Source organism: Tachypleus tridentatus, chromosome 1, assembly GCF_004210375.1.
Source record: "Tachypleus tridentatus isolate NWPU-2018 chromosome 1, ASM421037v1, whole genome shotgun sequence".
In the NCBI taxonomy this organism is placed as follows: domain Eukaryota; kingdom Metazoa; phylum Arthropoda; class Merostomata; order Xiphosura; family Limulidae; genus Tachypleus; species Tachypleus tridentatus.
In genome coordinates this window covers 18,693,474-18,705,999 of record NC_134825.1, presented here as the reverse complement: position 1 = coordinate 18,705,999, position 12,526 = coordinate 18,693,474, and the positions used below count along the sequence as shown (strand labels likewise).

The 12,526-nt window shown below is 32.5% G+C and overlaps 1 protein-coding gene across 4 annotated transcripts in view; it reads left to right on the top strand.

The window, feature by feature from the left end:
* Window positions 1-12,526, top strand: part of LOC143244137 (dipeptidyl peptidase 4-like) — a 334,696-nt gene that overhangs the window by 306,706 nt on the left and 15,464 nt on the right. For all 4 annotated transcript variants that reach the window (XM_076488283.1, XM_076488272.1, XM_076488297.1 and 1 more), the window contains 2 exons: window positions 5,407-5,601; window positions 7,987-8,144. In XM_076488283.1, the coding sequence (XP_076344398.1) occupies window positions 5,407-5,601; window positions 7,987-8,144 (353 nt within the window). The remainder of the gene's footprint in view (window positions 1-5,406; window positions 5,602-7,986; window positions 8,145-12,526) is intronic.

Genomic DNA, 12,526 nt, shown 5'->3' with positions numbered 1-12,526 from the left:
AGAACAATTGTTGTTATCCTCTAATACACCAACATTATCTCTGTTAACATATAGAATATTACTTAAGAACAATTGTTGTTATCCTCTAATACACCAACATTATCTCTGTTAACATATAGAATATTACTTAAGAACAATTGTTGTTATCCTCTAATACACCAACATTATCTCTGTTAACATATAGAATATTACTTAAGAACAATTGTTGTTATCCTCTAATACACCAACATTATCTCTGTTAACATATAGAATATTACTTAAGAACAATTGTTGTTATCCTCTAATACACCAACATTATCTCTGTTAACATATAGAATATTACTTAAGAACAGCTGTTGTTATCCTCTAATACACCAACATTATCTCTGTTAACATATAGAATATTACTTAAGAACAATTGTTGTTATCCTCTAATACACCAACATTATCTCTGTTAACATATAGAATATTACTTAAGAACAATTGTTGTTATCCTCTAATACACCAACATTATCTCTGTTAACATATAGAATATTACTTAAGAACAATTGTTGTTATCCTCTAATACACCAACATTATCTCTGTTAACATATAGAATATTACTTAAGAACAATTGTTGTTATCCTCTAATACACCAACATTATCTCTGTTAACATATAGAATATTACTTAAGAACAGCTGTTGTTATCCTCTAATACACCAACATTATCTCAACATATTATCTAAGAACAATTGTTGTTAACATATCTCTGTTAACATATAGAATATTACTTAAGAACAATTGTTGTTATCCTCTAATACACCAACATTATCTCTGTTAACATATAGAATATTACTTAAGAACAGCTGTTGTTATCCTCTAATACACCAACATTATCTCTGTTAACATATAGAATATTACTTAATAACAGCTGTTGTTATCCTCTAATACACCAACATTATCTCTGTTAACATATAGAATATTACTTAAGAACAATTGTTGTTATCCTCTAATACACCAACATTATCTCTGTTAACATATAGAATATTACTTAAGAACAATTGTTGTTATCCTCTAATACACCAACATTATCTCTGTTAACATATAGAATATTACTTAAGAACAATTGTTGTTATCCTCTAATACACCAACATTATCTCTGTTAACATATAGAATATTACTTAAGAACAATTGTTGTTATCCTCTAATACACCAACATTATCTCTGTTAACATATAGAATATTACTTAATAACAATTGTTGTTATCCTCTAATACACCAACATTATCTCTGTTAACATATAGAATATTACTTAAGAACAATTGTTGTTATCCTCTAATACACCAACATTATCTCTGTTAACATATAGAATATTACTTAAGAACAATTGTTGTTATCCTCTAATACACCAACATTATCTCTGTTAACATATAGAATATTACTTAAGAACAATTGTTGTTATCCTCTAATACACCAACATTATCTCTGTTAACATATAGAATATTACTTAAGAACAATTGTTGTTATCCTCTAATACACCAACATTATCTCTGTTAACATATAGAATATTACTTAAGAACAATTGTTGTTATCCTCTAATACACCAACATTATCTCTGTTAACATATAGAATATTACTTAAGAACAATTGTTGTTATCCTCTAATACACCAACATTATCTCTGTTAACATATAGAATATTACTTAAGAACAGCTGTTGTTATCCTCTAATACACCAACATTATCTCTGTTAACATATAGAATATTACTTAAGAACAATTGTTGTTATCCTCTAATACACCAACATTATCTCTGTTAACATATAGAATATTACTTAAGAACAATTGTTGTTATCCTCTAATACACCAACATTATCTCTGTTAACATATAGAATATTACTTAAGAACAATTGTTGTTATCCTCTAATACACCAACATTATCTCTGTTAACATATAGAATATTACTTAAGAACAATTGTTGTTATCCTCTAATACACCAACATTATCTCTGTTAACATATAGAATATTACTTAAGAACAATTGTTGTTATCCTCTAATACACCAACATTATCTCTGTTAACAGCTGTTGTTATCCTCTAATATTATCTCTGTTAACATATAGAATATTACTTAAGAACAATTGTTGTTATCCTCTAATACACCAACATTATCTCTGTTAACATATAGAGAGTATTACTTAAGAACAATTGTTGTTATCCTCTAATACACCAACATTATCTCTGTTAACATATAGAGTATTACTTAAGAACAATTGTTGTTATCCTCTAATACACCAACATTATCTCTGTTAACATATAGAGTATTACTTAAGAACAATTGTTGTTATCCTCTAATACACCAACATTATCTCTGTTAACATATAGAATATTACTTAAGAACAATTGTTGTTATCCTCTAATACACCAACATTATCTCTGTTAACATATAGAATATTACTTAAGAACAATTGTTGTTATCCTCTAATACACCAACATTATCTCTGTTAACATATAGAGTATTACTTAAGAACAATTGTTGTTATCCTCTAATACACCAACATTATCTCTGTTAACATATAGAGTATTACTTAAGAACAATTGTTGTTATCCTCTAATACACCAACATTATCTCTGTTAACATATAGAATATTACTTAAGAACAGCTGTTGTTATCCTCTAATACACCAACATTATCTCTGTTAACATATAGAATATTACTTAAGAACAATTGTTGTTATCCTCTAATACACCAACATTATCTCTGTTAACATATAGAGTATTACTTAAGAACAATTGTTGTTATCCTCTAATACACCAACATTATCTCTGTTAACATATAGAATATTACTTAAGAACAATTGTTGTTATCCTCTAATACACCAACATTATCTCTGTTAACATATAGAATATTACTTAAGAACAATTGTTGTTATCCTCTAATACACCAACATTATCTCTGTTAACATATAGAATATTACTTAAGAACAATTGTTGTTATCCTCTAATACACCAACATTATCTCTGTTAACATATAGAGTATTACTTAAGAACAATTGTTGTTATCCTCTAATACACCAACATTATCTCTGTTAACATATAGAGTATTACTTAAGAACAGCTGTTGTTATCCTCTAATACACCAACATTATCTCTGTTAACATATAGAATATTACTTAAGAACAATTGTTGTTATCCTCTAATACACCAACATTATCTCTGTTAACATATAGAATATTACTTAAGAACAGCTGTTGTTATCCTCTAATACACCAACATTATCTCTGTTAACATATAGAGTATTACTTAAGAACAATTGTTGTTATCCTCTAATACACCAACATTATCTCTGTTAACATATAGAGTATTACTTAAGAACAATTGTTGTTATCCTCTAATACACCAACATTATCTCTGTTAACATATAGAATATTACTTAAGAACAATTGTTGTTATCCTCTAATACACCAACATTATCTCTGTTAACATATAGAGTATTACTTAAGAACAATTGTTGTTATCCTCTAATACACCAACATTATCTCTGTTAACATATAGAATATTACTTAAGAACAATTGTTGTTATCCTCTAATACACCAACATTATCTCTGTTAACATATAGAGTATTACTTAAGAACAGCTGTTGTTATCCTCTAATACACCAACATTATCTCTGTTAACATATAGAATATTACTTAAGAACAATTGTTGTTATCCTCTAATACACCAACATTATCTCTGTTAACATATAGAATATTACTTAAGAACAATTGTTGTTATCCTCTAATACACCAACATTATCTCTGTTAACATATAGAATATTACTTAAGAACAATTGTTGTTATCCTCTAATACACCAACATTATCTCTGTTAACATATAGAATATTACTTAAGAACAATTGTTGTTATCCTCTAATACACCAACATTATCTCTGTTAACATATAGAATATTACTTAAGAACAGCTGTTGTTAACCTCTAATACACCAACATTATCTCTGTTAACATATAGAATATTACTTAAGAACAATTGTTGTTATCCTCTAATACACCAACATTATCTCTGTTAACATATAGAATATTACTTAAGAACAATTGTTGTTATCCTCTAATACACCAACATTATCTCTGTTAACATATAGAGTATTACTTAAGAACAATTGTTGTTATCCTCTAATACACCAACATTATCTCTGTTAACATATAGAGTATTACTTAAGAACAATTGTTGTTATCCTCTAATACACCAACATTATCTCTGTTAACATATAGAATATTACTTAAGAACAATTGTTGTTATCCTCTAATACACCAACATTATCTCTGTTAACATATAGAATATTACTTAAGAACAACTGTTGTTATCCTCTAATACACCAACATCATCTCTGTTAACATATAGAGTATTACTTAAGAACAATTGTTGTTATCCTCTAATACACCAACATTATCTCTGTTAACATATAGAATGCTACCTACAGTTATAGTTCATCCGGCAGTATCTAACATACATATAAAAAAGCCGGATTTCGTTTGATGACGGTCCTTCGTCTCTTTTGCTTAGATTCGAGCTTCAAAATACAGAAAAAGTATTTTAATGTATGTGGCACATCAGCTTACAGGGGCAAAAACTAACTTAACTCTATAGGTCACGTGGGGTTACAGAAAGAAAAAAACGACTTACTACATAGGTCACACTGGGTAAGAAAGTCGAAAACGGCTTGCTACATAGGTTACATAGATAAAACATTCTTAACCAGATAGGTCACATGAGCTTTGTAGATCCGTGAAACCACTTACTACTGAGCCGATAGAGTAACACAACTAAAATTTCAACTGGGTCATTATGCGACAAGGTGTAGGTGATAAGATTATGTTAGTAAGTTCTTGTACTTTTACTGTCTGAAGTTTATTACTGCCCCGCCTATAAACCGATCTAATATAATATAAAAGCCACTTGTCAGTATGTGTTCTGTGGGGGAGTAAGGCTCATCATATTATGGGTCATTCGTTGGGTTTCAATTTTTTTTTCTTTGAGAGTGTACTTCAATGTGTGATTGTTTCTCTTGGGGTTAGAAAAATTCCAATTTCTTTTACGTGTTTGGTAAAAATAATATGATTGTATTCATATTATTTAACCTCTTTCTCCTATTATTACACAAAGATTTTTTGTTAGCCTGTAGAATGTTGGTTAATAAAAGTGTCCTTTCTTCTAGAGTAATATAAGTTATTCCTGTGCTAGCATATAGAACCTTACGTATAACTGTGGCCTTTCTCCTGCTGATACACTAGCATCTTGCTGCGAATATTGAAAACCGCAGTCAATATGAACGTATCTTTTTACACATATATCTGTTTGGTGTCCTTTTCATTTGTTGTTGTTTTTTCATGCCGAGATATCATATTTCTCTCTTCACCTGTTACTAAACTCTCTTATTCTCCAATGTGGTGAAGCGACGGTGCACCAGGCCATCAGCTCGTTACTGAAAGGTTTGAAGTCCACTGGGGTACGTATCTGGCCAGTAGAAAGAACTTCATCTATGCCATGATAGATGGACGAGGTAGCGGTAACCGAGGCGACCAAATATTACATCAGATATACAAAAAACTGGGCAGCGTTGAAATAGAAGACCAGATAACTGTATCCAGGTTAGTCCTTAATATGTTTTAATAGTGACACTGTTTTTGTGTCGTGTTGAGAATTTAGTTTCTATCAATCTAGTTTTTGAAAAACTTTAGTTGCATGTTATTATGAACACGAAGTCGACATTTCTAATCTTGTTTACTTTACATCTTATGTTAATTAACATTTATATGTTATGCTTCAGGTTTGAATATTCGGTGATTTCTATCAGCTTAGCATTGCAATTTGTACTGTCTCGACGTCAGTAAAACGTGCGCATGCCATGAATCACGAGAAGAACTATGCATTTTATAGATTACGCACAGCATGACATATGAATTTCAAATGAAATAAATACAAATATTTGTTACTATTAGTGTTGCTTTTACTTACTGTTCAATCAAAACATTTTTAGATACACTGCAAAGAACAAATATTTTGTTTTATTTGTTTCTGTTTATTTAGTGAGGGATAAAAAACCAAATAAAAAGTTAAAAATTTAAAATAATTTGTGGAAAAGATTAAGAAGTTAATTTAGAAAAGGGAGATCTGCTTGTATCATTTAAGTGACCTTAAGTAGAAATCATTGAAGACTTCAATAAACTTTTAACCATGTAAATATTAAATGTTGCTTTCAACCATTATAGAAGTACCGACCATATGAACTCGCTTCTATTGTTAACAAAGGTACCTTTAGAACATTGTTTACCGATCCTGTTTGAATTTGAATTTCGCGCAAAGCTACACGAGGGCTATCTATGTTAGCCGTCCCTAATTTAATAGTGTAAGACTAGAGTGAAGGCAGCTAGTCATCACCACCCACCGCCAACTGTTGAGCAACTCTTGTTATCAACTAATAGTAGGATTGACCATCACGTGATAACGCCCTCACGGCTGAAAGGACGAGCATGTTTGGTGTGACGGGGAACCGAACCCGCGACCCTCGGATTATGAGTCGAGTTCCTTAACCACCTGGCCATGCCGGGCCTTACCGATCCTACCGAAACGTGTAACATTCGATTTTCTGAATGCATAGAATATTCTTGCCCAGCAAAATCTTACGTTTCTACACGCTTTAGACAATTTTATCTTAAAGGTGACACTAAAACATTAAAGTTTCTCTAGAATGACTCGTGTTCTTAGGTTAAAACACAGAAACTAAGTTTATATTTTCTCATAATGAAATAAAGGAATCTCGTTCGGATAATATTTTGGGCTAACTTCTAAACTGAAACCATTTTTTGTTTTAAAAGTTATAAAAGTAGCTAAAATAATATAAAAAACATGTTTAACTTTGAAGATAAGTATAGATTATGATTACTCTAACATCAACTTCTGATCTTGAACAGGAATATAAAATGCGAACATTTATTGCGTATTTCCTTTAATCAAGTAGTATCCAATGTGAACATTTATTGTATGTTTCCGTTAATAAGGAATATCCAATCTGAACATTTTTTGTGTATTTCCGTTAATCAAGTAATATCCTATCTGAACATTTATTATGTATTTCCAGTAATCAAGTAATATCCAATGTGAACATTTATTGTATGTTTCCGTTAATAAGGAATATCCAATCTGAACATTTATTGTGTATTTCCGTTAATCAAGTAATATCCAATCTGAACATTTATTGTGTATTTCCGTTAATCAAGTTATATCCTATCTGAACATTTATTGTGTATTTCCGTTAATCAAGTAATATCCAATGTGAACATTTATTGTATGTTTCCGTTAATAAGTAATATGCAATCCAAACTGAACATTTATTGTGTATTTCCGTTAATCAAATGCTATCCAATGTGAACATTTTTTGTGTATTTCCGTTAATCAAATGCTATCCAATGTGAACATTTATTGTGTATTTCCATTAATCAAATGCTATCCAATGTGAACATTTATTGTGTATTTCCGTTAATCAAATGCTATCCAATGTGAACATTTATTGTGTATTTCCGTTAATCAAATGCTATCCAATGTGAACATTTATTGTATTTACCAGCTTGAAATTGGATACTACTTGATTAAAGGAAACATTGTTTGTTTAGAATTAAGCACAAAACTACACAATGGGCTATCTGTGCTCTGCTCACCACGGGTATCGAAACCCGGTTTTTAGCAGTGTGAGTCCGCAGATATTCCGCTGTGCCACTCAGGAGCGTTTGTAAATTTATAACCCTGAAATATGATTGTAGGACATCAACAGCACTTTTATGACACTGCCTCTTCAGGGTAGAGGTAAAAACAAAGTAAGAAACAAATCCACGTCGTTGTAGAGTGATGGTTGATCATCGTGCAAAGCGTCACCAAACAAAGCACGTTTATAGAAATGTGTATGACTTCAAATGATTAATTTTTCAGTGTCATTTAACTGTCTAATACTTTTCTTATAATAATTATTTTCTCTTCAGATACCTGAAGAACGACTTGCCATTTATTGACCCTGACAAAATCGCCATCTGGGGCTGGTCTTACGGCGGCTACGCTGCAGCGATGACCTTAGCCACAGACACCAACGTTTTCAAGTGTGGCATATCCGTTGCTCCCGTTACATGTTGGCGTTACTACGGTAGAGTTTTAAAACTGTTTTAAAAATATAATTTATTATGTTTGTGTGACACTGAAACTGACTGGACACAGACGTAAGTGTAAAATATGTGTTATATTGTAGAGAAGGTGCAATAATGTAATAGAAAACTTTGTTTCGAATTAAGCCCAAAGCTACGCAATGGGCTATCTGTGTCCTGCCCACCAACAAATATTTCATCTCTCTGTTTTGGTGGTCCATGTTATTCCAACAGCTGTTCCTGTCCTTCTCAAACACTTCTTGCACTAAAACATATCACAAACGAGGAGTTTCCGACTGTTTTCATGGCCCAACATGACCAGGTGGTTAAAGGCATTTCACTCGTAATTCGATGGTTGCAGGTTCGAATCCCCGTCACACCAAATATGCTCGCCCTTTCAGCCATGGAGGCGATATAAGTGACGGTTAATCCCACGTTTCGTTGGTAAAGGAGTAGTCCAATCGGCAGTGAGTGGTGATGACTAGCTGCCTTCCCTATAGTCTTACACTGCTAAATTAGAGACGGCTAGCGCAGATAGCCCTCGTGTATTTTTGTGCGAAATTAAAAAACAAACTGTTCTCATTATTTTGTTTTACGATAAGGAAATTTATTTCGCGTAAATGATTTATTGACTGCTGGTAAATGAATGTGGCATTATTCGGTTTTTGTGAGTGTTACTGATTGATCTAACATTAATACTCTGATCTTTGGTTTGTTTCGAATTTCTCGCAAAGCTACTCGAGGGCTATCTGCACTAGCCGTCCCTAATTTAAATTCATTATAACGCTCCCCACGGCTGAAAGAGCGAGCATGTTTGGGGCGACCGGGATTCGAACCCGCGACCCTCAGATTACGACTCGAACGCCTTAACCCAACTGGCCATGCTGCACCTGATCTTTTGTACTTAACGGGTAACGCTAATGATTTATCAGTCGTAAAATACCATAAACTCCCTATGTATTTAATATATTTAAAGACCGTATTAAAGCTATAATTGTTCAGTAACTTTTCAACTTTTGTATATTTTCTTTGTTTGGTTAATTGGTTTTGAATTTTGCGCAAAGCTTCACGAGGGCTATCTGCGCTAGCCGTCCCAAATTTAACTGTGTAAGAGGAGAAGGAAGGCAGCTAGTCATCACCACCCACCGCCAACTCTTGGACTACTCTTTTACTAACGAATAGTGGGATTGACCGTCACATTATAACGCCCCCACGGCTGAAAGGGCGAGAATGTTTGGTGTGGCGGAGATTCGAATCAGGAACTCTCAGATTACCAGTCGAATGCCTTAACCACTTGGCCACGCTGAGCCAAAAGCTTCAAACTTTTTATGTCACGTTTTTATTGATTTTATTTAAAGAATTCTTGTTCTTATATTTTAGTTCAAACTAAAGTTTTGAAATATGTTATTTTTCTCAGCATTTATACTGGCTTTTTATTTATATATTTATTTGAAAATCACGTTTATAACTAGAAAATTCTACGAAATGAGTATATTGGTTGAATTATCATGAATATATTTGCTAGTCAGCCGTAACTAGGATTTGTTTGTAATTAAGCACAAAGCTAAACAATGGGCTATCTGTGCTGCGCCCACCACAAGTATCGAAACCCGATTCCTAACATTAAAACTCCACATACTTGCCGCTGTGCCACTAGGGAACCTCAAAAATACGGTTTGTTTGTAATTAAGCAAAAAGCTAAACGATGGGTTATTTGTGCTCTGCTCACTTTGGGTATCGAAACCCGAATTCTAGTGTCACAAATGTTTAGGAGGAATCTTTTGTTCCGTATCAACAATGACGTACATTTAAAATTAAGTTTAGCTCTCTACTTAATACACGTATTCTCTTGTTTCATTGTGAAGGCTCCCTTTGGGTGGGGACATCATCTAACATTGGCAGTTTCATCAGATTCACTCTGCTGGTGTTGGCAGATGCTTGAAGAACTGAATGTTATTTTATTTGGGGACCAAAATAATCTACTTGACAACGAGAACGGATAAACCGATAGCCCAACAATGAACGTTGTAACTTATCTATTCGATCTCTTACAAGTGAATTTAATTATGGAAACTTTTTAAATGTTCTGTTGTGGTGTATGTTCGGAGGTGATAGATTTTATGATGTTGTTGGTGGAATTTTATTTCTAACTTATCTAGTTTGTGATTCCTCCTTTTACTTATTTATATATTTAGGTTTTATGATATTTGATAATTAGTACAGTGTGGTTAACATAATTAGTTTTAGGGTATTTAACAGTGTAATACGGTTACTGTCTTCATTAATCTTGCTGTAACCGTCATTCCTTAAGACTAAATTATAATTTTACGTTAAATTCGAGTTTACTGATAGCTGACAGAAAATGTATTACTGGCGTTTCTGCTTCAAGTCATTAAATTCCAGATTTAACTTTAATTTATTAATGAGGACGTTTTCTGTAAGTGAAGGAGATGCTGGTGTTGGTGATATAAGTATATAATGTTACTCTCTCGCTGATTTCCTTCTTATGCTTAGAATATAGAACAAAAACGTTCTATAGCAGATTTACTAAAAGGAAAAAAAAAGATATAATAATCATATTTTACAGCTTTTCGAAACTGAAAGAGGGTTTATCTTACAGCTAAAAGAGATAAACCGTTATATCTCTTTTTTACAATTTTCGAAGTTGAGAGAGGGTTCCATCTTAAAGCTAAATAAAAATAAACTGTTACATCTCGAGGTTTTAATTAATGTATAGCTGTAAAATAACGGCCAAGTATTTTTCAATTTAGAATAAGAATTAGCAAAGTAAGATATAATAAACATTATCAAAAACTGGACAGTTTTCTTGAATAATATTACATATAAGTGTAGATAAGAATTTCGATAAAAAAAGAATAATGATTTATTAACTAATGAATTTAGAAGTTTTTATTTGTTTGATTTTATACTCCATAAAACATGCATTGAATTGGAGTGTAATAATATGTCAAACAGAACAGCTTCGTAAATCATGCTATAATGTAACTCTTGCTTGAATGATAATGGAAAAACATTTTTATTACGCAATGTGCAACCCCCAACTTCGCGAAATTTTTATCCTGTGTGCATGTAGATATGCAATAGATGTCATGATTTTCCCATTTCGCCTCCGTTCCATGTAACGGAGAACTTTATTTTTCTTCATTCTTAGGCTGCAGATATGACATCATAAATACGCCACACGTGGATATTATGTACTGGCACCATTATATAAATATTGGTTTGGTTTGTTTTGAATTTCGCGCAAAGTTACATGAGGGCTATCTGCGCTAGCCGTCCCTAATTTAGCAGTGTAAGGCTAGATAGAAGGCATTTAGTCATCACCACCCGCCGCTAACTCTTGGGTTACTTTTTCTCAATGAATAGTGGGATTGATCGTCATGTTATAACGCCCCCACGGCTGAAAGAGCGAGCATGTTAGGTGTGACAAGGATTCGAATCCGCGATCCTCAGACCACGAGTTGAGCGCCTTAACCACCTAGCCACGCCGGACCCTATATAAATATAATAGTACTGTATGTTGTAAATACATGTAGGGTGTAGATGGATATTCACTAACAATGGTATGGAGGTTCATTAGGACCATGGGGAAATCCACACACCTTTGAATTTTATAGTTTTTACGACTGTTTTTGTGGGGGGATTTTACCACAACTTCGCACCTGTATGGATCTTCACCAAATCTGACATGAAAGTTTATTGGGTTCATAAAGAAATACATTCAAATTTACGGTTTCACATTTTGTATTTTTTTTATCATCACATATAAATAAAGGAAACAGCTTTTCATGTCCTGTGATGACCTTTCATTGATCATGAATTCACATAACTTCCGTCCAGGGTACGGGTACCCCAGCTAGTGTAAAGAAACTTAGTAAATTACAGGATAAAAATAGATATCTCAAGAAAAATCTGGCTAGGGTAATACATAATTTGTTAGACTGTAACCTGATACAAATAGAAAAATTGTTAGTAAGAGCTTAAAGTTCTCAGTTACACCTCGCTCTTTTAACAGTGGGGGCGTTATAATGTGACGGTCGATCCCACTATTCGTTGGTAAAAGAGTAGCCCAAGGATTGACGGTGGGTGGTGATGACTAACTGCCTTTCATCTAGTCTTACACTACTAAATTAGGGACGGCTAGCGCAGATAGCTCTCGTGTAGCTTTGCGCTAAATTAAAACAAACTACTTCGTAAAGTTTGAAAAAGTTTTACCGCATTAAAATCGCTTTCAATATATAGTAATAATCGTAGGACTTTTAACAATGTTATCAAAAAAGTATTAGGCGTATCTTTAACAAGTTATTTTCACACAAAGGTAATTTAAATGTACCAAGAGACGAAATGAAGCACTTGAAAATTT